Here is a 26,439-nt window from a genome sequence, read left to right as displayed (position 1 = left end):
GCAGCCTTCTCTCTTCCTGGGTCTTCGTTGCCCAGGTGTGCGATCCCAGGTAGACCGCAGCTCGCTCTGGCCGCGTCGCCCCTTCGCGCGCGTGTCCTCCACCCCTAACGCCTTCCCAACGCCCGTTCCCACGGCGGCTACTCCGCGGGCTAGCCCGCCGCGCGCCCGTGCGGGGGCAGCCTCTGGGCCCTGGGGGCCGGTCGCAGGTGCGCACACCTGGAGGCCCATCGGTGCCGTCCCCGCTGGCCACCCCGGCCCGCCGCGCGCCCAGCCACCGTGCGCCACGGGCCGCCATCCCCGCGGTCCGCCCGTCCACAAGGGAGTCAGCGCCCCAGCCGGGCCCCAGCGCAGCCCGCGGCGCGCACCCGCCGCTCAGCAGCCGGCGGCGCTAGGACCCCACCACGTCCGCCCGCGCACGTGCGCCGAGGCCCGTCAAGCCTTATTTCATGGCTCCTCCCGCCTCCTCGTGGAGCGCCAAATAAGTCGCAGGCCCTCCCGGCCCTGCGTGCGCGTCTCCGCCGACTGCGTCACTAGGAAGCGCGCGCCCGCGCCGCCGCCGCCGCCGCCGAATCCCCAACAAGGAGCGAAGCCCGCGGCCGCCGCCGCCGCCCGCCGCCGCCGCCGCCCGCGCCGCCGCCACCGCCGGGCGCCCGAGCAGGCCGGGGCGGCCCCAGGTAAGCGGCGCCGGCGCGCCCGCGGCCCCCCCGCGGCGAGGCCTCTCGCTCCGCTCACGCGCCGCCGTCCAGTCAGGGGTCCCTGCGGAGCGTCAGGACGTTACGGCGGGGGGAGGGGAGGGCCGGGGGAGGGGCGGCGGGCGCGCGAGGGCGGCGGCGTCAGGCGCGACGGCGGCGTCAGGCGGGCGGGCGCGGGCGGCGGCGCGGGCGGCGGCGCTTCCTGCCTCCATTTTGGGCCGGGGCGGGCCGGGCTCTTGCGGCCTCGGGGTCCGCGTCGGCGTATGCCGCCCTGTGGGGACCGGTGTCGGTGGAGACACCGGCTGGGGGGGACCAGGATCACTGTAGACCGGCTGGGGGGGACCAGTGTCAGTGTAGACCGGCGTGTGGGGACCGGTGTCGGTGCAGAGACCGGCGGGGGGGGGAAACAGGATCAGTGTAGACCGGCCGGTGGGGACCAGGATCAGTGTAGACCGGCCTGTGGGGACTGGTGTCGGTGCAGAGACCGGCTGGGGGGAGGAACAGGATCAGTGTAGACCGGCCTGTGGGGACCGGTGTTGGTGCAGAGACTCGGGGGGGCGGGGAACAGGATCGGTGTAGACCGGCCTGTGGGGACCAGGATCAGTGTAGACCGGCCGGTGGGGACCAGGATTAGTGTGGACCGGCCGGTGGGGCCCAGGATCAGTGTAGACCGGCCTGTGGGGACCGGTGTCGGTGGAGACACCGGCTGGGGGGGGACCAGTGTCGGTGCAGAGACCCGAGGGGGCGGGGAACAGGATCGGTGTAGACCGGCTGGGGGGGACCAGTGTCAGTGTAGACCGGCCTGTGGGGACCGGTGTTGGTGCAGAGACCAGCCGTGGGAGGGGAGGAACAGGATTGGTGTAGACCGGCCTGTGGGGACCGGTGTTGGTGCAGAGACTCGGGGGGCGGGGAACAGGATCGGTGTAGACCGGCCTGTGGGGACCAGGATCAGTGTAGACCGGCCGGTGGGGACCAGGATTAGTGTGGACCGGCCGGTGGGGCCCAGGATCAGTGTAGACCGGCCTGTGGGGACCGGTGTCGGTGGAGACCGGCCGGTGGGGACTGGTGTCAGTGCAGAGACCGGCTGGGGGGGGGGACCAGGGTCAGTGTAGACCGGCCTGTGGGGACCAGGATCAGTGTAGACCGGCCGGTGGGGACTGGTGTCAGTGCAGAGACCGGCTGGGGGGGGGACCAGGGTCAGTGTAGACCGGCCTGTGGGGACCAGGATCAGTGTAGACCGGCCGGTGGGGACCGGTGTCGGTGCAGAGACCAGCTGGCGGGGGGGGGGGGGGAGGGGACCAGGGTCAGTGTAGACCGGCCTGTGGGGACCAGGATCAGTGTAGACCGGCTGGTGGGGACCGGTGTCGGTGCAGAGACCGGCTGGGGGGTGGGGAACAGGATCAGTGTAGACCGGCCGGTGGGGACCAGTGTGGGTGCAGAGACCGGCTGGGGGGGGGGAACAGGATGAGTATGTAGATCTACTGGTGGGAACCACGTTGAAGCAAACCCATTTGTAGCCACTGAGTTGGTGTGGATGGGTTGGTAGGAGTTGTATTAATGTGGATCCATTAGTAGGAACCATAGCAACACGGGCCAGTTGTTAGTAATGATTTGTTACATATTTGCTTAACTTTGCAATGCATTGAGTTGACTGAGAACCAAAGTTCTCTTTCTTTGCTAACAATTAAAATACAACAGTTTCAATTACATCACCTTATTAAAGGTAAAACCAGATGACTTACATAAACCCCAAATACAGCAAGATTAGTAGACCACTTGTTCAGAAATCGTTTCTTTAGCTGGGCACAGTGGGGTACAGCCTGGAGTCTCAGCTACTGGGGAAGCTGAGGCAGGAGGATCAAGAGTTTGAGGCTACAGTGCTATACGCACACCTGTGAGTAGCCTGGCAACACATCAAGACTCTGTCTCCAAAAAAAAAAAAAGTAGAAATTGTTTCTTCATAGGCAGTGCCCTAAAACTTTTTAGGAAGACATACTGGAATGCTGGAGGGTGGAGGGGTTAGCATTCATATATGTGCAATCACGGTAAGTGTGTCTATGAATTTAGAGCACTTATATAACCACTTTCAAACCTGGGCTTTAGGATGCCCCGTTTTATGCCTGAACTGGGAAGGGAGGCTGTTCAGATACCTGCTCAGGGCCAGGAGACAAGTCCACTGGATTTGGGGCTGCACCCGTGCATGCCTGGGTGTGATGCCGAGGGCGAGGTTGCTCCTGCCGGACTCCTGCCAGGGCAGCGTCACACCCATGGCTCACCTCTTGTGATATTTTTCAAGACAAGCTGGAGATTTGCAGTTTTGGAGCTAGTTAAAATTTTTTGAAGCACCGTGAGGATCAAAGAAATTGTGCCTGTGGGCCAGTGGTTGGTGACCTCTGCAGTGGTATTTTTATCAAAGGAAAACAACTTTGTCCGGAAGAAATGGAAAGCCACGTATTGGAATCTGATGTACTGACTGACTCCTTGGCTCAGGTGGTCCTCCTGCCTCAGCCTCCCGAGTAGCTGGGACTGCAGGTGTGCGCCACCACGCCCAGCTTCACGCTAATACTTTGATACTGGTTTTGTATATTTATGCCTAAGAATGCTATTTTGAAAATATTTTCTGGGCAGGTGTGGTGGCTCATGCCTATAATCTCAGTGCTTTGGGAGGCTGAGGCAGGAGGATCCCTTGAAGCCAGGAGTTTAAGACCAGCCTGGGTAACACAGCAAGACCCTGTCTCTACAAAAAACAAAAGATTAGGCGTGGTGGTGTGGGCTTATAGTGCCAGCTACTTGGGAGGCTGAGGCAGGAGGACTGCTTGAGCCTAGGAGTTGGAGGCTGCAGTGAGCTGTGATGATGCCACGCCACTCTAGCCTCGGCTACAGAGGAAGACCCTGTCTCTAAAAAAGTTTTTTTTTCTCCTATTCAATTGACCTCTAAGTTAATTTGGGGCTCGATTTACACGAGTCTTGGAACCCAAGCCTTGGGATCAGAGCTGGGTTTGGGTTGTGGCTGTGAGCGTGTGCAGGCTTGCCCCTGGCGCCCTAGTGGGCGGCCGGATTGTGGGGAGTGCTTGTTCTGTGTCTAAATATTGTATCAAGCACTTGGAACTATTTTCTGTGAAGTAGCTTTTGTGTGTGTTGTTTTGAACATTTAATAGTTGGCATTGGAGAGGATGGAATTCAGTTCTGTGCATTTTTTTTTTTTTTTTTTGACGGAGTCTCAACTCTGTTGCCAGGGCTAGAGTTCCGTGGCATCAGCCTAGCTCACAGCAACCTCAAACTCCTGGGCTCAAATGATCCTTCTGCCTCAGCCTCCCAAGTAGCTGGGACTACAGGCATGCACCACCATGCCCGGCTAATTTTTTCTATATATATTTTTAGTTGTCCAGCCGATTTCTTTCTACTTTTCATAGAGATGGGGGTCTTGCTCTTGGTCAGGCTGGTCTCGAACTCCTGACCTCGAGCGATCCTCCTGCCTCGGCCTCCCAGAGTGCTGGGATTACAGGTATGAGCCACCGCCCGGCCTAGATGCATCTTTTAAGTGAAATTCTAAAGTCGTCTTTTGTTCCTGTTTGTTTGAAGCTCTTTGTTTCAAAGCCTAAATCTAGAACACCAAAGTTATGGTAGTGAAAAGAAATATTTCAGAAATGTGAAGTAAATCTGTCAGTGTAAATGAATTCATTGTTGTAGTTTTCCTGGCTAAAAGACACCTGAAGACAGTCTTCAGACACTGGCCCACCGTGATGGGGGAGGGTCTCACATGAATTCAGGCAGCTGCAGGTGTCACATGTGAGCTCCTGCACCACTGAGGCACCTGTCAGGTGGCTGCCAGGTTTACATTGGAGTCATAGTAAAGGCTCATTATATTTGGGAACATTCTGAATTTTTGAAATATTTTCCCCTGATTTTTAAAAATGCTTTTTCCTTCCATCACTCATTTTCTTCATCCTTCCACTCATTTTCTATATCGAAGCAGAAAAGGGTGAATATTTTGTTGTCTGTAGCATCTAATCCTTAATTCTTGTGTTTAGATATATCGTACTTACAGTCTCACAGTGCTCTCGAAGTTAAATTCATGTGTCTTTCCTAGTTGACTATTCTTGGCTCTGAAGGCTCCCTCTCGCCACCTCACCCCGGCCCCGAGGGCAGGAGCTCACCCGCCATCCCGCGGGTCAGACAGCACCACTGTTCTCCCAGGGCCAGCCTGGCTTCAGTGTCACCGGTCCTTTCCGCAGCTGGCGCCAACTCCCCGCGGCTGCTGCTTGCTGCTTTTGCTGTGGGAGTGCGTGTGTCCTTGCGCGTGTTCGCCACCGGTGGCCTGCTCCCATCACTGACGTTTCTTGGATCCTGGGGTCTCTGGGCCAGCGGTTGCTGCAGACTGGCCGTCACTGCAGCTGGGGGGCCTGGAAGGCCGGGCTCTTTCTTTCGCCCTTGGAGCTGCCTGGGGACCGTCGTCAGTCAGGAAGCAGTGGCGCTCTGGCCCTGCTCTGTACCAAGACAAGGGCACATGTGTGAGACGGAGATGCAGAGGAACTCCCGTGCCAGATGAGCAGGTGGCGTGTGAGTTAGCAGAAGCCGGAGCTCCTGAGGGCATGCTCTGCGATTGGTGTTCAGGGTGGGCTGGTTCGTTCTGGCCTGGAAGGCTTCCTGGGCGAGGCTTGGCTGGGTGTGGGTGTCTTCTCTCCGGAGCTGAGGGCAGTTCATCCAGTACACAGGGCGGCCCCTGTGTGCCAGCGCCGGGTGGGCCTGGCTCCTGGCCTTGGACACGCCTATGGTTTCGTGTAGGCCTAGGGGCAGGTGATAAAAAAGTAGTTCTGAAAATTTTTCTTGTCTTTTCCTTTTCTTTTTTTAAGAGATGGGGTCTTGCTCCATCACCCAGGCTAGAGTGCAGTGTCGTCATCATAGCCCACTGCAACCTCAGACTCCTGGGCTCAAGCAATCCTTGTGGCTCAGCCTCCTGAGTAACTGGGACTATAGATGCCCATCACCACACCTGGCTTTCTTTTCTATTTGTTTATAGACATGGGGCCTCACTATGTTGCCCAGACTGGTCTTGAACTCCTGGGCTCAAGGGATCCTCCTGCCTCAGCCTCCCCAAATGCTGGGATTACAGGCATGAGTCACTGTGCCTGACCCATTTTAACCTTTTTTTTTTTTTTCTTTTTTGCGATGGTCTCACTCCATTGCCTGGGCTAGAGTGCCGTGGCATGCTCATAGCTGCAGCCTCACTCACACTCCTGGGCTCGTGGACCCTCCTGCCTCAGACACACCACCACACCCCGCTGATTTTTCTGTTTTTTGTAGAGATGGGTTTTGCTCTTGCTCAGGCTCGTCTTGAACTCCTGGCCTCAAGTAAGCTCTGCCTTAGCCTCCCAAAGTGCTAGGATTGCAGGTGTGAGCCACCATGCCCAGCCCATTTTAACTCTTTTTAAGAGTACAATTCAGTAGTAGTACACACATTCACGGTGCTGTGCAACTATTGCTGCTGTGCATTTCCAGAACATTTTCGTCAGCCCAGACGGAAATCCTACGCTTGTTACAGAATGAGTCCCCATTCTGCCTCCCCCGGCCCCTGGTAACCGCTGTTCTGCCTCCCGTCTCTATGACTTTGCCTGTTCTGGGTAATTCGCGTAAGTGGGATCATACAGCATCTGTCCTCTTGTGTCTGGTCTCTCTCACTTAGCACGTTTTCAGTGTTCATGCGTGTCGCAGCAGGTGTCGGGATTTTATTCCTTTTTAAGGCTGAATAGTACTCCGTTGCTTACACGCGTTGTGTTCTGCTTACCCGTCTGCTGGTGGGCGTGTGGGTGTTTCCGCTTTGGCTCTTGTGGACGGTGCTGTTGCCGACGCTGGTGTACTGGTGTCTGCTCTAGTCCCTGCTTTCCGTTCTCTGGGTCCATACCTAGAAGTAGGGTTGCTGGATCGCGTAGCAATTCTAAGGTTAACTTTTTGAGGAACTGCTGTGCTGTTTCCACAGTGGCTGCATCATTTTACTTTTCTACTAAGCGTACATGGGTTCCACTTTCTTTACATCCTCAACACAACTTGTTATTGTCACATCCCAGTGGGTGTGAGGTGGTTTCTCACTGTGGTTATAATTTGCATCTCCCCACGGGCCAGTGATGTGGAACATCTTTTCATGTTTTCATTGGCCAGCTGTATATTCCTTCAGAAATGTCTATTCTCAGTCTTTTGCCCATGTTTTAAGTTGGGTTATTTTGTTGTTCTTGTTTTGGGAATTCTTTATACCTTCTGGAATTAACCCCCCACCAAATATATGATTTGTAAATATTTCCTCCCATTCTCTGGGGGGTTTTCACTCTCCTAATAGTGTCCTTAGTGCATAAGAGTTTTAAATTTTGATGAAGTCCAAATTATCTGATTTTTCTTCTGTTGCCTATGTTTCTGGTGTCATCCAAGAAATCATTGCCAAATCCAATGTCATAAAGATTTCCCCTCTGTTATCTTTTAAGCATTTTATACTTTTAGCTCTTAGGTTTCTGTCTTTGATCCATTTTGAATTAATTTTTGTATGTGATGTAAGATAAGAGCTCAGCTTTGTTCTTCTGCATGTGGATGTCCAGTTGTCTAGCACCATTTTTTTTTTTCCTTTGAGACAAAGTCTCGCTCTGTGGCCCAGGCTGGAGTGCCGTGGTGTCATCATAGCTCATTGCAGCCTCCAACTCCTAGACTCCAGCGATCCTCCTGCCTCAGCCTCCCTAGCAGCTGTTACTACAGGCACGCGCCACCATGCCCAGCGAATTTTTCTTTTTTTGTAGAAGCAGGGTCTCACTTGTGCTCAAGCTGGTCTCAAACTCCTGGCTTCAAGCAATCCTCCGGCCTCGGCCTCCCAAAGTGCTGGGATTACAGATGTGAGCCACCATGCCCGGCCCAGCCCTGCATTTTGAGAAGACTGTCCTTCCCCTGTCAAATGGTCACATCACGCTTGTTGAAAGTCAGTTGACTGTATGCAAGGGTGCGATAGCTTTTTTTTTTTTTTTTTGTGGCCAGTTTGATTTTTTTTTTAAAGATTTACAAACAGTGAAATAAACTTTTTTTCTAGTATACAGCTCTGTGAATTTTAACACGGAGATTCATGTAACTGCCCCCACAATGAGAATGGAGAACAGTCTGTCCAGAAACGTCCCTGTGCTCCTTTTGTAGTCACACCCTCCTCCCTGACCCTGCCGTCCTCGATGTGTTGTCCGTCTCACAGCTTTGTCTTTTTGCAGAGAGCATGTAAGGACTCTCGCGGTGTGCAACCTTCGGGACTGGCTGTTCTCACTCAGCATGCCCTCCGGAAACGCATCCAGGCGTCCGTGGTGTGTTGCTTCGTGTGGAGCAGTGACGTGGTGCACGCGTGTACCGCGGCTGCTTTCTCCGTCCTCCTGGTGAGGGACTCGGATTCTTTCCAGTTTTTGTCAGTTACGAATAAAGCCACCATAAAAATTTGTGTACAAGCTTTCAAGTGGACACCGGTTTTTATTCCTCCAGGGTGGATGTTTAGGAGTGGGATTGCTGGGTCTTGGGGGGAGAGTAAGTTTGACTTCGTAAGAAACCTCCCGGGCTGTCCAGAGCGGTTGTGCCACTTTCCGTCCTGAGCAGGGCGAATGCGACTGTCCGCTTCACACCGTCGTGGCGCTCTGCAGCGTCAGCTCCTCGTCGCGGCTCTTTCACGCTGTGCCTGCGCGTGTCGACGGCTGGACGGGCTAGTGGCGTCGACCGTCTTTTCACGTGCTTATTTCCCGTCCGCGTGTCGTCTTTGGTGAAGTGTCTGTTCAAGTCTTTTGTCCGTTTTTAAAACTGGGTGGTTTGTTTTCTTACTGTTCCTGTTTGCACGTTCTGGGCGCAGGTTCTCTGTGGGATATGTGATTTGCAAATGTTTTCTTCCAGCCTGTAGCTTGTATTTTCATTCTCCATTTGGCCCACTGTAATACACACACTTAATTTTTAAAAATTGACAGACTTTATTCTGTAGACAAGTTGTAGGTTCCCAGCAAAACCGAGCTGAGAGTGCACGAGCTCCACGCGCTCTCCCTCGGCCTCCCCCCCCCCACCTTCCCGCCGAGGGGCGCTTCCCCATCCACGACCTGCACTGGGGCCGTCACCCCAAAGGCCTCTCCCACCACGACTCCCTGCTGGTGTTCTGCGTTCTGTGGGTTTGGAAAACGCATAATGACACGTATCCACTGTCGTGCCTTCGTCTTGGACGGTTTCCCTGCCCTGATGCCTGTCCCTCCCTCCCTCACCGTAAGCCTGGCAGCCACTGATCTTTTGCCGTCTCTGGGGTTGCGCCTTTTCCAGCGTCGTGGAGCGGATCACGCCCTGCAGCCTCTTCAGGTCGGCCCCTGTCACTGAGCGATGCGCACTAGGCGTTCTTGCACGTCTCTTCACGGCCCGATCGCTCATCCCTTCTCATCTCTGCATGCCGTTCCGTGGTCCGGAATGTAAACGAACGGTCTGTCCATTCGCCTCTTAAGGAACTTCGTTTTTTCCGGCCTCCTTAGAACGATGTCCCTCGACTTCCCGTGAAATGTGGAAGCAGCCGCACCGCGTAGCCCCTGCCTTCTGGCTTGGGGCTGCCATGTGTCTGCACGTGTGCACCGAAACCCCGGACGGTGCTGGGAGCTCAGCTGTGGCGCACACGTGAAGAACACCAGGGGAGAGCAGCTTGTCACGTCCCCGTCCGGGTGCTGTTCCGGGTGTCCCTCTGGGCCGATTTCCTTCTGTCTGAAGAACTTCCATTCACATTTCTTTTCCAGCAGGTCTGTTTGTGACCGATTCTCTTAATTCTCCGTCATCTGAAAATGTCTTTATTTTGCTTTCATTTCTTTTTTCTTTTCCCCATTCAGACCTGATACTTTGCTTTCACTTCTTTTTTTTTTTTTTTTTTTGAGACAGAGTCTCACTCTGTTGCCCAGGCTAGAGTGAGGGCCGTGGCGTCAGCATAGCTCACAGCAACCTCAAACTCCTGGGCTTAAGCAATCCTCCTGTCTCAGCCTCCCGAGTAGCTGGGACTACAGGCATGTGCCACCATGCCTGGCTAATTTTTTCTATATATATATTTTTAGCTGTCCATATAATTTCTTTCTATTTTTAGTAGAGATGGGGTCTCGCTCTTGCTCAGGCTGGTCTCGAACTCCTGAGCTCAAACGATCCGCCCACCTCGGCCTCCCAGAGTGCTAGGATTACAGGCGTGAGCCACCGCGCCCGGCCTGCTTTCACTTCTAAAGGGCCTTTTCACTGGTTGTAGAATCCTAGATTAACAGTCAGTTTGCTTTCAGCGCATTAAAAATGTTTCCTTGCCTTCTGGCTTCTGTGGTTTGGTGAGAATTCCAGTCAGTGAGTTGTTTCCACGTAGGCCATGCACACTTCTTTATCTGACTGCTTCCAGATTTTTTTTTTTTTAACTTTGTTTTTGGTTTTCAGCAATTTGATTATGATTTGGGCATGGGTTTCTTTGAGCTTATCACGTTTGAGGTTTGCCAGGCCCATTGAATGTGTATTTATGTCTTTCACTGAATTTGGGAAGTGTTCAGCTAGTATTTCTTTTTTTTTTGCCTGTCAAATTTAGTGGGGGGGAGGTGCAGTGTATACCAACTTTAGTAACACTCCTGTTAATAAATTCTGATAACCCACTGCCATTGGACCAGCCCAGCTATTATTTTATTTCTTCTTCATTTTTTTTTTTCTTTTTTGAGACAGAGTCTTGCTCTATTGCCCCAGCTAGAGTGCAGTGGCGTCATCACAGAATCACTGCAGCCTCAGACTCCTGGGCTCAAGCGATCCTCCTGCCTCAACCTCCCGAGTAGCTGGGACTGCAGGCATGCGTCACCACACCACACCCAGCTAATTTTTCTATTTTTGGTAGAGATGGGATCTTGCTGTTGCCCAGGCTGGTCTCGAACTCCTGAGCTCAAGCGATCTTCCTGCCTCGGCCTCCCAGCGTGCTGGGATTACAGGTGTGAGCCACCTCGCCTGGCCTATTTCTTCAAATATGTTTTCAGCTTAAAACTTTTTTTATCTCTCCTTCTGGAGCTCCAGTGCGCAAATGCTCGGCTTGTGAACCTGGCGTGCGTTCCCTGGAGCTCTGTTCGTTTGGTGTCCTGATCTTTTTTCTGCTCAGATTGGGTGATTCTGTTGCTGTTTGTGTTCGCCGACTTCCCCTCTGTCAGCTCCATTCTGCTATGGAGCCCATCCCCTTAATTTTTCATTTTAGTTATTATATTTTTAAACTCAAATTTCCATTTGGTTGTAACTTCTGTTTTCTGTACCGAGACTTTTTTTCCCTTTGGTTCAGGAAGGTTTGGCTTTACTTTTGGGAACTGGTGTGGTAGCTACTGTAAGGGGCATCTCCTGATGGTTGTTTGCCCAGAGAACTAAGCAGACGTCCTGGCTCTCTGCGTGTCACGTCCTATTAGGTCACGTTCTGGATGACTTTGGGTACGATGTTACCAGACTCTGGGACTTGTAGTCTCACCGAGAATGGAGACGTTTTTGTGACAGCAGGACATCGGCCCGTCAGGTTCGGGGCAAGTTTTGAACTCCTCTCCTGTGGCCGCGTTCACAGGCCAGTTCGGTGTCGGCGCCTTTGCAGACGTGTCCCTTAGCCACCGTTCGGGGCCAGTGTGAGACCTGAGCGCTGGTCTAGCCTTAGGTCAGTTCTCTTTGGTTTGCCATGTAGGGTCAGGTCCACACCTGGACCGTTGTGGGACGACCTAGGCATTCCCGCACAGCTGCGTGCAGCCCAGTCCGCACCCTCCTCTCACCACCTCCCTGCACTGGGGCTCCCAGGTCCCTTCTGTGCCGTGGCACTCGGGACGGAGCCTACTCAGGGACGAGCATAGAGGATGGGCAGCAAGAACAACGGGGACCCCTGTGCTCTTGGGGCCACCGTTCCTCCAGTCGGGAGGAAGGCCCCCGTCCCCCCAGTCAGGAGGAAGGCCCTTGTCCCCCCAGTCAGGAGGAAGGCCCCCGTCCCCCCAAGCGTTAGGTGCCTGCTGGGCGCTGCCGCCATTCACAGGGTTTCAGCAGGGCTCACGCTCCCTGCAGGCAGAGCCAGCAAAGACAACGCAATAATGGAAGGAACCAAGGCATCTGCCCTCGCTGTCTGCTTTTTATGGGTTTCCTGTCCCTTTCCCCAGACCAGAGAGAAGACTTCTCTGGGAGTGCTTTCTACCTGCACCTGGTACCTGGTCAGGGATTTGGGCTGCTCTGCGTTGAGGCACAGAGGGCGGTGGTGTCAGCCAGGACTCACCTTCAGGGACGCTGTGCTTCAATTCCAGGCCCATGCCCGTCCTCCCGCTGTGCTCCTGCGGGGCTTGCAGGCCTGTCTGGCGCAAGCGGCTCTGCGTCCATCCAGTGACAAGGACGGGAGAGTTGTGCTTCTGCCACCCGAGAACCAGAACCCTGGGGTAGCCCTTCTGTGGCTGTGATTTCCTGCCAGAAAGGAGTGGCTGGGGCTTGCAGATGGGTCTTTGGAGATGAAGAGCCGTCGGGGGATGTCCTGTAACGCAGTGCCCGCCTCGTCTCTGCAGGACGCAGGCCCTGGGGAGCGACGCTGCTGGTCCCAGGCAGCTCCCCAGCTGCGCCATGGCCACCCCAGACGTGAGCGTGCACATGGAGGAGGTGGTGGTCGTGACAACTCCGGACACCGCGGGCGATGGCAGTAACGTGGAGGGGGTGAAGACGGTGCTGGTGACGACCAACTTGGCTCCTCACGGGTAAGGCCTGGGCCGCGGTGCTGCTGGGGCCGAGTGGGGCGGGGCGGGCTCGCCCTGGCGTGGCTGGCGTGGACTCACGTCTGGGTGAGCTTAGGTTTCCTTTACTTCTGAGACGGGACACAGTGTCCCTGTGAGTGCAGAGTGTGAGGGAAACAAACGCGTGTCGGCCGGGAGGCTCCGGTGCGGACTTTGGTAGGACGCCGCCTCTCCTGCATCAGCGTGGCCACGTGGTTTCCTTTCCCGAAATACGTGGTAGTTTCCCTTCTGACGAGAGGGAGCAGCAGGGATGGCTGGGAGCCGTTTTTCCGGAAATGAAGCGGAAGGGCCAGTGCTTCTCTTGACATTCCGCGTGAAACTGAGTTTCTTCCTCAGCTCTCGTACCAGCTGTCCACGTCGAATACTAGTTGGCAAAAGGCTCACCTTTGCCCAAACTGCCAGCTTCCTTTTGCTGGCCCGTAGGCGGGGCTGCTAGGAGGTGGCCGTGAGGCTCCTGCTGTGAACGGCATCCCCTGCCCCCTGGGGTGCCACGAGGGCGCGCTGCGCGAGGGGCCGTCACTCTGGCCCCCTTGAGGGGCCCGGCCCCTGGGCTGGGACGCTCTTCCTGACTCCCGGTCTTGGCCGTGTCTTAGGTGTGGCAGCTTCTCGCTAACCTCAGCCTATCACTGACTTTCTCCCTGTCTGGAGGGGACAGCTGGCGGCCTCTGCTGGGACGTGTCACCTCTGTCAGTGAGGTCTCATCCGCCACTGGTGGCCTGCACGTCCTCACCTGACAGTCTCAGGACTCCATAGAAAAATGCACCATTTGCACGTGTCCTGTGGACTGAGGCCAGTCCCGGGACTGAGCGCAGGCTCGGGGGTGAAACTGAGACTCTGCCCCTTGGCAGGAAGTTACAGAGTATTGTGGCCATTTCTGTGTTGGCGGCAGCCTGTCCTCTGGCCTGGCCAGTCCGCCTCTCACTTCTTCCTGGACCTTGTGCGTCTCAGCCGTGAGTGGCGCCTGGCCCAAGGCCTGGCCTCACATGGCCTCATGTCTGGGTGGGCTGAGGCTGGTCGGAGGTGCCGACCGCTGGTGCAGAGACCTGTGAACTAGGCGGCCCCCCGTGCGCCCACGGTGCAGTGGCAGCAAGACGGGCGGGCAGCGGGCAGGGGTCCTGTTCAGAAGCCACCGTGCCCAGCCGTTGAGGGGCCTGCAGATTCCCAGGAGCCCTTTGGCTGGACGTGGCCTCAGAACTTGCCCAGGCTTGAAGGTCTCACAGCCACAAGCCGTGGTCTTTGCCCTGAGGCCGTGTCTCCTGTGAGGGTCTTGCCGCCTGAGAATGGGAGATGTGACACAGTCCAATCCCCTTCAGTCCCTGGAGATTTTTGTTCAAGAGAACAATTATCCAACTTCAGAGAAGCCAGTTGGCACTTTGTGCCTTCTGCCCGAAATTTCCCTGAGGAGATCCACAAATTCACCAACGATGTTTCCTCCTTTGTCACCCCTGTGCTGTAGGGTCCTGCCCCACAGCACGGAGTCTCTGCCTGCAGCCCGCGTGTCTCCTGCTTTGCCCCTCCAGCCTCTGCCCCTCCAGCCGGAGGCGGCGCCAGGGTGAGGGCACACCCGCTCTGGCCCCCTCCTGTAGGAGCCTGTTTGCTGCGCACAAAGCACCACGAAACTTGGTGGCTTAAAGTGACCGATGTTTGTCATTCCTTAAGATATTCTGGCCCCGGCCAGTGCTGCTGGGCCTAGCGGGTGGTCTAAAATTTTATATTTTCTGATAGTTTCTATAACCATATAAGGGAAATAAAAAGCTTTATCAAAGACAGAAAGGGACGTGTAGAACTCCCGCGTGAGCAGTCTTTGCGTCCACAGCCCTGGCGTGTGGGTTGTGTGTGCCAGGTGCCGCTCTGGCACCAGCGACGGGGCCGTGGACACAGCGGGAGCCTGCGCTGGCGTGAGGGCACAGCGCAGAGCCGTCAGCGCGCAGCCCCCTGACTTCATGCCTCTGCCATTGCTGGGTACATTAGGACAGTGTGACAGAAGATCCACAGCGAGCGGCGTCCTTGGCGGAAGTGCGCGAAGGGCACCGTGTCCTGCAGGTGTCTTGCTCAGGGACCCTGATGTCCTCTCTCTTCCACCGTCCACAGGGGCGACCTGGCGGAAGACAGCATGGAGACGGAAAATGCCGCAGCAGCCGCCGCCGCCGCCTTCACAGCCTCCTCACAGCTCAAGGAAGCCGTGTTAGGTAGGGCCTGTCCTGCGTCTGCCGGCACCTCCGTCTCGCCTGGAGCTGGTGCGAGCGCAGAGGGCTCAGCCCCGGGTCTCGCAGCCCGCTCTCCTCGGGGATTCTGTTTCCTTCTCGCTGTCTCTCCCTGTTGTCTTTCACACGCCTGTCCGTCGTAACTCTCGGGGAGTGGTGGTAGAAGTTCTTTATAACACCTTTGGTATTTTTCTGTTGCTCACGGTTAAAGGCCCTAGAATCTTTAAAACCTTACATTTTCCTACAGTTGTTTCAAGTAAATCTGGTTTTATTTCTTTAACTGGCTCTTCAGTTGAACCACAGTTTAATGGAACTACATTAATGTTCGCAGTGAGGTCTGTTTGGGCTGTGGAGAACACCCTCCCGCCGTGGTTCTCTCTCGGGCCTTCCTGGGCTTTCGTTTTGGTTCCCAGATTGGTAGCTGTTTTCTGTTGGGGAAGTGCTTGCAGAGGTCATGACTGACTTTCTGCCTTTGCGCTTTCCTCTCCACGTGCCTGTGAGAAGTGAAGATGGCTGAAGAGGGGGAGAACCTGGAGGCTGAGATCGTGTACCCCATCACCTGCGGGGACAGCAGAGCCAACCTCATCTGGAGAAAGTTTGTGTGTCCTGGTATCAACGTGAAGTGCGTGCAGGTAAGGGAATTCTTTTTGGAAGAATTCACCTTTATCTCAGGTTTCAAGTAATTTCCACAAATTTCCAAGGAAGGTAACAGCTCAGAGTGAAACAAAAAATGCTGGACATACAGGAAAACAGTCCCCAGGTGAGAACAGGCAGAAGCAGCAGACAGCAGAGTCGGCCCACAGAAACAGCTCAGGGGTTGGCATTTTTAGACATGGGGTATAAAATAATTACATATAATTTATGTTAAGAAATAACATGAGGCCGGGCGTGGTGGCTCACGCCTGTAATCCTAGCACTCTGGGAGGCCGAGGTGGGCGGATCGTTTGAGCTCAGGAGTTCGAGACCAGCCTGAACAAGAGCAAGACCCCGTCTCTACTAAAAATAGAAAAATTATATGGACAGCTAAAAATATATATAGAAAAAATTAGCCGGGCATGGTGGTGCATGCCTGTAGTCCCAGCTACTCGGGAGGCTGAGACAGGAGGATCCCTTGAGCTCAGGAGTTTGAGGTTGCTGTGAGCTAGGCTGACGCCACGGCACTCACTCTAGCCTGGGCAACAGAGTGAGACTCTGTCTCAAAAAAAAAAAAAAAGAAAAAGAAATAACATGAGTAAAAACATAGCAGATTTTATAGAAACACAACTGGAAAAATAGGATTAAAATTAAACATTTAGGCTGAGTACGGTGGCTCACACCTGTAATCCTAGCACTTGGAGGCCGAGGTGGGAGGATCACTTGAACTCGGGAGTTTAAAATCTTCCTGGGCAACATAGTGAGACCCCATCTCTACTAAAAATAGAAAAATTAGCCAGGCATGGTGGCGCACACCTGTAGTCCCAGCTACTCGGGAGGCTGAGGTAGGAGGATCGCTTGAGCCCAGGAGTTTGAGGTTGCTGTGAGCTAGGCTGATGCCACGGCACTCTAGCCTGGGCAACAGAGTGAGACTATCTCAAAAAAAAAAAAAAAAAAACCCACAAAAAATAAAATTAAGCGTTTAGTGGCTAGGTCTCTTATAGCAGATGAGACATAGCTGAAGAGATAATTAGTGAAATGGAAGATAGAATTAAAGAAATCATTCAGGGCTGGGCGCGGTGGCTCACGCCTGTAATCCTAGCATTCTGGGAGGCCAAGGCAGGAGGATCACTCAAGGTCAGGAGTTCGAGACCAGCGTGAGCAAGAGTGAGACCCCCATCTCTACTGAAAAATAGAAATTATCTGGTCAACTAAAAATATATATATAAAAAATTAGCCGGGCATGGTGGCACATGCTGTAGTCCCAGCTACTTGGGAGACTGAGGCAGAAGGATTGCTTGAGCCCAGGAGTTTGAGGTTGCTGTGAGCTAGGCTGATGCCACGGCACTCTAGTCCGGGAAACAGAGTGAGACTCTATCTCAAAAAAAAAAAAAGTAAAAGAAAAAAAAACAAAAAAAAAAACCATTCAGAATATATTCCACAGAAATAAAAAGAAGAAAAATAGGAGCATGAGAAAGTCTAACCCATGTTTAGGTTCTGGGGGGAGAAGAGGGAGAGGCTAGGAACTCTCATGACCAAGGAGAGACAGAGTCCACAGTGCAAGAGCCCTAACGAGGCCCAGGCTGGATGAAAAGACCACACCACCTCCATCCGGAACAGTTTAACATCAACATAAATAACCATACTCATGAATTTTAACTCAAGTGAAATAAAATCTACGGGGTCGTGTTTATTGCAGTATATTTGACATCAGTTATTTACCTTGAGTAACTGTGTAGCGCGGTCAGCTCTTACGTTAGAACACCAGCTGCAAAGCCTGGTGGGAATGGGGAGGCCAGTGTCACCGCGGGTGCTCAGACTGGGTGGTGGAGCCCGGGGCGGCAGCGAGCTGTGGTCTTGCCACTGCACTGCACCTGGCAACAGCAAGACCCTGTCTCTGAAAACAGACAAGAATTAGGCCGAGATGAAGACATTTTCAGACAAGACTGAGTTTGCTGCCAGCATGTCGTCACTAAAAGATGTTCCGAATACGCATTTCAGGCTGAGGTGCAAAAGGCCTGGGGGTCAGGGTGGAGAAACGACGGTACATCTAGTGGTTGATGCTGTGCGCCCAGAGTGGCGTCTCGGGGGCTTCTAAAGGTGCACTGTGGGGCCAGGCGGCAGCAGCAGCAGCACTCAGGGGAGGCCACGTCAGCTCTGGGCTCAGACGGCCCAGCGGAGCCAGAGATGCTCAAGGCTGGGGGCCCCTAAGGAGAGGAGCACGCAGCTCCCCCGCCACAGGGAGCCCGGAGGGAGGAGCCGGCAGCCCCGAGGAAGGCGAGACGGAGGAAGGCAGTGCTGGAAGGGCCGGCAGGGCCGGCCCCAGACCTGCAGTGGGAACGCCTGTCCAGTGCAGCCAGGTGACCCGGGTGTGAGCTATGGTGGGCAGTGGTGGTGGCCAGGAGGGGCCTCAGTCAGGGCCACCAGCTGGGGCTTCCTGCTGGGCTTGGTCTGCCAGACTCCAACTGCCTGTGCGTCCATCTGGCTCCCTGAGCAGCTGTGCAAGGCCAGGCACCTGCAAGGCTCTGTGTCCTGCCCGTGGTGTGGGTGTCGTGAGAGTGGGCGTGCCGGCGCCCCACAGACTGGCCTGGGCTTGGCAGTGCCCTGTCCTGGCGTCCGCTACTGAGACCTCCCTTCCCCAGCCTGCTTGTTTTCTGAGTAACCACAGTTTTTTCATTCTTTGGTTCCAATAATTACTTTTTTACCAAGACGACAGGATATTTTTCCTTCTCAGGCTCTGAGCACCAGCTGGGGTGAAGCTCGGCAGCCCCAGAGCCACGTGAGTCGTGGCCCCTGGCTTTGAGACAGACGTGTGCACCAGCGTGGGAGCAGGTGCCGTGTGCTTCCTGCACAGGGGACGGCGGTGTCGGGGGGCTGGGCCAGACCAAGGGGTCCGTCACAGCTCAGGCTGCGTGCTGGTGTCCTTTGCCATGTTAGGGTGTCGTATACATACGTGTTATTATGGAATAGGTAGCACAGAAGAGGTTTGCTGAGAAGAGAGGGCCACATGCCTTCAAACCAGCTGACCCTGCCCTGCTGGGCCCGTCGCAGCGAGGGCAGCACTCGCGTCAGAGGCCACAGCCGTGCTGCACGGCAGCCGCTGCGTCAAGGGGCAGGTCCTTGTTCTGCCTGGTGCTCTGCGGGGGTCGGGCAGGAGAGGAGGGCGAGCCCCGCCTGCCTCGCGAGCCTGACCGCACTGCTGTGCTCTCTCCGCAGTACGATGAGCACGTGATCAGCCCGAAGGAGTTTGTGCACCTGGCGGGGAAGTCCACTCTGAAGGACTGGAAGAGAGCCATCCGCATGAACGGCATCATGCTCAGGTGGGTGTTGCGGGCGCCCCTGCAGCCCGGTGGCGGCCATGGCGCCAGGCGGCCCTTCCCGGTGGAAGGGGACACAGCAGCCGTTGCTTTTTCATTTGCTTTTGGGATTTTGAAGACGAGGCCCATTTTAGATGTGAGTGCTAATGACCTCCCAGGTGGCTGCACCTCCCCACATCCCTGCCAACACAGACACGTTTTAGTTTCCACCAAGTTTTTACCTGGAGCACTTGCGGCTATTTCACTGTTAGAAGGTTAAGGGTTGCCGGGCATGGTGGCTCACACCTGTAATCCCAGCACTCTGGGAGGCCGAGGCGGGAGGATCAGTTGAGGTCAGGAGTTCAAGACCAGCCTGAGCAAGAGCAAGACCCCGTCTCTACTATAAATAAAAAGCAATTAGCCAAAACAACTAAAAATAGAAAAAATTAGCCGGGCACAGTGGCACACGCCTATAGTCCCAGCTGCTCAGGAGGCTGAGGCCGGAGGTTCACTGGAGCCCAGGAGTTTGAGGTTGCTGTGAGGTACGCTGACGCCACGACACTCTAGCCTGGGTGACAGAGTGAGACTCTTTCTTAAAAAAAAAAAAAAAAAGAAGGCTAAGGGTATAATCTGGCATTTGTGCAACAGATAGGTGTAGGCATCACGTTTAATCTCTTAGCGTGGCCTTTTATGTTGTTGTCTATTTTGTCCTTGTCATCACTTTTTCCTGACGTATACAAGTGGTGTGTACAGTTGCTCTCTTTGTCCCTGTGAACCACAGCCTACATCTGTGTGTCTGGAGGGTGCAGACGCCCCAAGGACAGGGTGGCCGGTGGGCCTGGCCTCCGCCACGCTTCCTGAGCAAGGCCTCTGCTCCGTGTCGGGGTCTGGGGCCTCCGGAGCGCTGGCCTTGGTCCTTGCCCAGGCGGTGGCTCCGTGCTGCAGAGCCTCTGATTCCTAGAAGGTGCTGGTGGCGTGGCTGTGGAGACCAGTGGAGGAGCCGCTCGCACAGGCGCCAGCCCAGCAGATGCCCGAGGTCAGCTCTGCCCAAGGGCCGAGTGAGGCTGGAGCCTCTGACCCTCCTGTCATGGGTTGAGGCAGCTCATCAAGGCAGGCTGGGCTGCGACCTGGGACCTCCAGGCGGGGTCGCCCCCTAACACCTGGGCATCTGCGGTTCCCGTGCTCAGAGCCGTGCTCAGAGCAGAGCAGAGCCCAGCCCTGCCTCGTGGAGCCCACCTCTGCCTCACAGAGCCCACCTGGGCAGCACCTCTGCTGGGACCTGCCCACGCAGGTGGTAGTTCTGGAGCCGTGACCTCACCTGGACCCCCCGGTCCTCTGTTCTATGCCCCAGGAAGATCATGGACTCCGGGGAGCTCGACTTCTACCAGCACGACAAGGTCTGCTCCAACACCTGCCGCAGCACCAAGATCGACCTCTCGGGAGCCCGCGTGTCCCTGAGCAGCCCGGCCTCTGCTGAGTACATCCCGCTCACGCCCGCGGCGGCCGACGGTAGGTGCGCAGGGCCGCCCTCACGGGTCACGTGGCTCATGCTGCCCTGGCGAGGGGGGCTCAGCCTCTGCCCTCCTCACAAAGGGAGCCGCTGCGTTGCTATTTTCAGAGACAGGAAAGGTGAAGTTTGGGTCTTTCTAAGGCGCGTCTGCTCTGATGATGACATGTGCAGAAGGCGCAGGAGCAGTATGGGACCCTGGACCCCACCCCCTCGTCCCCTCGCCTGCCCCAAATCGGCAGCCGCTTCCCCCCTTGCTTGGTGGCTGTGGATCTGCGTGTCGTCCTTCCAACCTGCTGTGCTGGGCGTCCTGCTACAGGTGTCCCTGCTGCCTGGATTTTTGGGTGATGATGTTCTTCCATGGTGGCATCTGTGGCTCTGAGTTGTAGAAAGAGTAAATATCTTTGGAATCCTTTCCAGCTTTGTGAATAGAGAAAGTCTTCTAAGAATGGAAGTTAGAGTGAAATTAGGTCCTGAGTTCTCTGGCCATGTCATCACGTGATTTTTGGCAGTGTCGTGTTCCCAGAAACGTCACTTGCATTGTCCCCAAACTGTCCCTCTGCAGTGTGGGCTGGAGTGTGCTTGTGTGTGACCAGGGACGTCCTTGTCACTGGCCCAGACGGTGACCAGTGGAGGCCTTTGACCCATGTTTGAGAGGGAGGGTGAGGCCGGGTGGCAGGGAGGCCGTACCCTGCACCCCAGGCCTTCCGTGTGCCTGGCCAGAGCAGGCGGTAGCTCGCGGAGCTGCGTCCTGAGGGGAGCAGGACTCTGTGTTGCTGTGTCGGGCTGACCTCTGTTGGCCCCGTCCTCGGTTGGTGGTTAAGGTTTGCAGCCATCGGGGAGGTGGGGGGTCAGCGCTCTCTGCACCAGAGCCCAGCCTGGGTGCGTGGGGTGGGGCTGGCCAGGCGCTCCCGGTGGGCCAGGGTCGATGGGGGGACCGAGGCCCAGCCTCCCGTCTGTGCCCTGCTGGTGGCTGCCCCAGTGACCGACACAGACAGACCAGCCTGGTTCGTACCTTCTCCCCAGCAAGGACGGAGCCCCTGAGCCCTCCATTCAGCGCCCGCTCGGCCTGGGAGAGGCAGAGTCAGGTTCAGGGTTAGCTCTTCTGAGCTTTTGTTTCCTTCCGCCTGGAATCTCTAAGGACCTATGACCTGGCTATTGTGTAGTCGGTAAAAGATTGTGTATCCGCCCCAACTATGAAAACCAGTCCTTCCTGCCCCAAATGCCAAGTATGTGACAACACTCCCCACCACATCCTGGAGGCGTGTGGAAAAGGCAGCGTGAGAGCAAAACACCCCAGGCTGCGACCTGTGGCAGGTGTGTCTCGGCCAGGCCGGAGCTCAGAGCCCCAGGTGTCCGTGGCGCCAGCAATGGCGGGTTTTTGCCACCAGAAACGACAGATAGTTGGTGTTTCTCCCAAAGTCCCACCTCTTCCGATTTAGAAAAATGGGCATGTTTGGGTGCTGAGATTGACAACGGCGTCAGGGAACGTGGAGTAAAGACACAGGGCGGGGAACCGGGCGGCAGAGCCAACCGTGAGTGGCCCAGGCGCTCGTAGGTGGGCGAGGAGGTTGCCCGCCTCGCCCCACGATCGCAAGGTGTGCTGGGTGGAGTCGCGAACACGACAGGAGGAGGAAGGTGGAGAGTGGTTGAGAACAGCGATGGCGAGGGGTGGTTCCCGGTTCTCCCCTGGTCTGTCTGACCCCCAGACGTGGGCCAAGCCCCGGCTTCTGCCCTGCGAGCCCACGCTGCGCTGGCTGCCTGGGCGAGAGCTGTGGGAAGGAGGGGTGTGCGCGCCAGGGGCTGGCAGAGGGGGGTGTGGACTTGCGTCCGCAGCGGCGCTCACCCGACTTCCGTCTCGGCCGCAGTGAACGGGTCTCCTGCGACCATCACCATCGAGACGTGTGAGGACCCTGGCGACTGGACGGCGGCCATTGGAGGTACAGGGTCCCCTGCGGGCCTCTCACGGGTGCAGGGCTGGGCAGTAGGGTTCGTGCCCGCCGCGGGCCACACGGGCTCGGGAGCCAGCTGGGGCTGGGCTGCTATCTTCCGGGGTGCTCCCAGCCCAGCCCCGTGGCCTGCCTACTGGACTTGGGGTGCTGTGACGTGGCTGGGTGCATTGCGACCCCCAGGTGGTGTCCTCTGCCGTCCCCTGCTCTCCCCATGGTGGCTGCCCTGTGAGGCGATGCTCTTCCTGCCCACCGAGCCCTTCCTTCCCCCGCAGATGACACGTTTGCCTTCTGGCGGGGTCTGAAGGATGCTGGGCTGCTGGACGAGGTCGTGCAGGAGTTCCACCAGGAGCTGACGGAGACCATGAGGGGCCTGCAGCGGCGGGTCCAGGACCCCCCCCTGCAGCTCCGAGGTGAGGGGCTCCTTCCAGCCAAGGCAGACAGCGTGGCCAGCGTGGGGCACTCAGTCCCCTCTGCGTGCCTGGGGTGGAGGCCGAGGCTGAGCGTCTGGTGGGGGGGAGGTTGCCGTGCCTGCTCCTCAGACGTCTGCTGAGTGCGGACCCCCGTGGCCAGCTGGGGCCAGTCCCAGGGTCCTCAGCGGGTGCTCGTGTCCCCTCAGACGCCGTGCTGCTCAACAACATCGTGCAGAACTTCGGCATGCTGGACCTGGTGAAGAAGGTGCTGGCCAGCCACAAGTGCCAGATGGACCGCTCGCGGGAGCAGTATGCCCGGGACCTAGCAGGTATGCCCGCCGCGCCCATGGGGTCGCCTCTCTGCCGTGCACACACTTCTGGGGCACAGCTGTCCTTGGAAGCCCAGGCAGGGGGTGACTGGCAGCTGCCATGCGAGGCAGCTGTCAGCGAGGGGAGTGACGTGTCAGACTCCGTTGCCGTGGGGGTTGCCGTTACCGACTGTCTGCGGTGCACCAGGTGGTCACTTCAGAGAGAGTGATGGGGAAGTGGAGGAGACCACCCGGAGCCCAGCTTGCCTCTGTGACGCGTGTGCACTGCTCTCGCCACATGCTTGGGCTGTACCTACCGTGTGTGTGCACGCGTGTGCTCACGACACACTTGTAGATGCTGTTTTGACCTGCTTTTTATGTCACCGTATCACAAGAGCAACTTCCTAGGCAAAAATAATGACTGGGACATGTGAGAGCCCGAGACAGGTCCGGCAGCACCGCCACACCGCACGCAGGCTGGGTCCCAGCAGCCCACTGAGGGCCCTTCCACTGACCTCTCCTGCGGTGGCTGCCATGTGGCCACCTGGGTGTGTTGTGTGAGGCAGGCACACCTGGCTGGCCATTGGCCTGAGGGCCACCCAGTGATGGTGGGTGTCCATGTCCCCTGCAGTGACACTGTCCCCGTCCCTATCCTCGTCCCTTGCAGTGACTCTGTTCCCATCCCCCACAGTGATGCTGTCTGCCCCTTCCCCATCCCCCTCGGTGACACTGCTGTCCCCCGTCCCCACAGCCCTGGAGCAGCAGTGTGACGAGCACCGCCGGCGCGCCAAGGAGCTCAAGCACAAGTCACAGCACCTCAGCAACGTGCTCATGACGCTGACACCTGTGTCCCTTCCACCCCCAGTGAAGCGGCCTCGGCTGGCACGGGCCACGTCAGGACCAGCTGCCGTGGCCTCGCAGGTGCTCACCCAGTCCGCCCAGATCGCGCTCAGCCCGGGCGTGCCCGTCTCCCCGATCACCAGCGTGCCGCTCGGCAAAGTGGTGTCCACCCTGCCCTCCACGGTCCTGGGCAAGGGCTCCCCTCAGGCCCCTCCTGCCAGCTCGCCGGCCTCCCCGCTGCTTGGGGGCTACACAGTCCTGGCCTCCTCGGGCTCCACCTTCCCCAGCACCGTGGAGATCCACCCGGACGCATCCAGCCTCACGGTGCTGAGCACGGCCGCCGTGCAGGACGGCAGCACGGTGTTCAAGGTGGTCAGCCCGCTGCAGCTGCTCACCCTGCCCGGCCTGGGCCCCGCCCTGCAGAATGTGGCCCAGGCGTCGCCTGGGGGCAGCACGATTGTGACAGTGCCTGCGGGGGCTGCCCCGGGGCCTGAGGAGCACACGGCCACCATCGAGGTGGCCACCGTGGCAGAGGACCACGAGCAGAAGTAGCCGGTGGGAGGCGAGGCCCCCGGGGCGGACAGGGCTGGCTGCCTCTCCGCAGCCGCAGGCCGGAGCACGACAAGGCCGCAGGGCTGGCGTGGGCAGGCGGGTTGCGTGGGCTGCTGAACCAAAGAGAGGAATCGCCAAAACCAATCAAGACAAGAGAGAAAGGGACGATGATAGCAACCTGGAAAATCGGTCTCCAAGTTCCAAACTTCCTCCCCCTTTTTTCTTGGGAAATATATTTTTCCATCTGTTGCTTATTAATACTGTTTACACGTTGGGCCGTGGTCAGGAGCCAGGTGGACGAGGACAGGAGGCGGCCTGGGTGCTGCGGGTGCAGGGAGCAGGATGGGCCGCGGCGCCGAGACCCTGCAGGCGCTAGAGGTGCCGCCGCCACCCCGCACACTCCGGTCGCTGCACCTGCAGCCCCTCGGGACCGAGCCTGCCGGCAACATTACTACACATGTCTTGGGAACCTCACCCAAGTGTGGAAACCCGTGGATCCTATGGATTTGGTTTCTTCCCACAGTTTTCTGTAGGTTTAGTGTGGCTCGCGCCCCGTCCTGCCAGCGTGGAGCCCTCTCCGGAGCCTCGGTGCAGGTCCCGGCGGGCTCCGACCTCCCCGCCCTGGCAGGTGCATAGGTGGCTGAGGGGCCGCACAGACGAGGCGTGGTCCACGCACCGCTGCACATGTGCTGCAGGTGTTTTTAAGTGAATTGCTTAGTAGGCTTCTAGGAAGAGTCAGATTTATAGCATTCTCAACCAAAACGATGCTGAGTGCCTCGGCTTCCCAAGTCGGCTCTGGGGGTGGGCCCAGAACCTGTGTGGTGAACCTGACCAGGTGCGGAGTCCTCGGTGGTGCCCCTTCCCGAGACGGCCCCTGCTAGGTGTGAGATCTGTGGGGGTGTCCCTAAGGCTCGGTCCTGGGGTGGAGGCGTGAGTAGAAGGAGAGGCGCGTGGATGGTTTGTGGGGTTTCCCTTTGGCACTTGGGAGGCTCAGTGTGGCCCCTGCGTGCAGCCTGCCGGTGGGGCCACCATGACGGCCCCCAGTCCCCAGGCCCCCTGGGGGTCTCCTGGCTGATACCCAGTAGTCCTGGTCCAAGGGAGAGCCCAGGGCATTTAAGAGGGGCCGTCCAGGGCAGGGTGGTGGGTGCCAGCTGGGGAAAGTGCAGCCCAGACGCGCCTTGCAGGGCCGTCCGCAAGCTGCCTGCAGTCTGGGTTGGTCTCGTGAGGACAACCACGTAGGGGGCCACCCTCCAGGCCAGAGCCTCTGGGGCCAGATGTCTCGGGGGCAGCAAGCCCAGCCTCCTGCTGCCTCCCGCAGGGGGTGTCCTCCACAGTCCTGGGCGCCCGGCAGTGGGAGGGAGCCCTGTCCCACTCGGCGGCTCTGGAGGGAACCGGCTGCCCACCTGTCCATCCCTGGGGTGCCCTGGGCCCCACCTCAGCGCTGTTGTGACGGGGCCTGTCCTGCTCCCCACCCCTTGTCAAGCTACTGAGTTTCTGTCTTTTGTTTTCTTTCTGTTACGTTTCTGTTTGCAGTTGTCAAAGTCAGCTGGTTTCGGCACGGTGTTTACTTGTTTGTGTACATACACCTTTTTAAACCCATTTTTACTCGAGTGTGGGTCCTGTCACGTGCGTCAGCAGGGCCCTGTGCCCACCCACCAGCTCGGCCGCGTGACGGACGCAGCTCTGTGGCCTGAGAGCCTGGGACCTCCTGGCGGCTTCCCTCTGTCCGGGTCGCACATGCGTCTGCCCTCACAGCCGGCCGCTTGCTCAGTCGAACTTGAAGGGGCTGTGGGTCAGTTCTTTCTGCCCGTTGAAGAGCAAGGGGGGGCCTGTTCTGCCCCCACCCCGGGCTGGGGGCCTTTCCCAGTGCTCCGTGAAGCCGCTCTCAGCCGGCTGGCGGCTGCTCCCGGCAGGGGCTCCAAGCCCGGCGTGGGGAAGGGCCCATCCTCAGGGCAACCACACGTGCTGCAGGGAGGAGGTTGGTGGCACCACCCCCGTCCCCAGCGCATGCCCCCTGCGCCCTGCAGGGTCCCAGGACCTCCTGGTCCTGCCCCTCAGGGCCTGACCGGGACCTAGAAGGGAAGAGCCTCTTGACCACCTACAAACACGGGTTTTGTGGCTGCCTGGTCTGGTTTTCCGCGGAGGCAGGATTGGTGTGTTTCTGCAGGAGAGTGAGAACTCCTCTCTGTGTGTGCTCAGAGGCACCTGGGGAAGGGCTGTGTTTGAATTCTGCTTTGTATGTTCTTTTGCAAGTATCTGCTTGGTATTTTGATTTAAAATAAAAAC

At 57.2% G+C, this 26,439-nt stretch overlaps 1 protein-coding gene across 3 annotated transcripts; it reads left to right on the top strand.

The window, feature by feature from the left end:
- The first annotated feature begins 614 nt into the window (after nucleotides 1–614).
- GMEB2 (glucocorticoid modulatory element binding protein 2) lies at nucleotides 615–26,439 on the top strand. 3 transcript variants are annotated; one of them, XM_069495854.1, is made up of 10 exons: nucleotides 615–674; nucleotides 12,230–12,415; nucleotides 14,543–14,640; nucleotides 15,160–15,287; nucleotides 18,505–18,608; nucleotides 19,936–20,093; nucleotides 21,960–22,031; nucleotides 22,316–22,453; nucleotides 22,660–22,782; nucleotides 23,513–26,439. In XM_069495854.1, the coding sequence occupies exons 2-10, from the start codon at nucleotides 12,285–12,287 to the stop codon at nucleotides 24,151–24,153; spliced, it is 1,593 nt and encodes a 530-aa protein (XP_069351955.1). In that variant the 5' UTR covers nucleotides 615–674; nucleotides 12,230–12,284; the 3' UTR covers nucleotides 24,154–26,439. The 3 variants fall into 3 exon arrangements, with proteins under 3 accessions (XP_069351955.1, XP_069351954.1, XP_069351956.1); XM_069495853.1 differs by lacking the exon at nucleotides 615–674 and adding an exon at nucleotides 11,025–11,349; XM_069495855.1 differs by lacking the exons at nucleotides 615–674; nucleotides 12,230–12,415 and having other exon boundaries at nucleotides 14,581–14,640; nucleotides 15,165–15,287.

Source organism: Eulemur rufifrons, chromosome 20 (assembly GCF_041146395.1).
Source record: "Eulemur rufifrons isolate Redbay chromosome 20, OSU_ERuf_1, whole genome shotgun sequence".
NCBI classification, from domain to species: domain Eukaryota; kingdom Metazoa; phylum Chordata; class Mammalia; order Primates; family Lemuridae; genus Eulemur; species Eulemur rufifrons.
This window is presented reverse-complemented; position numbering and strand designations above follow the sequence as displayed.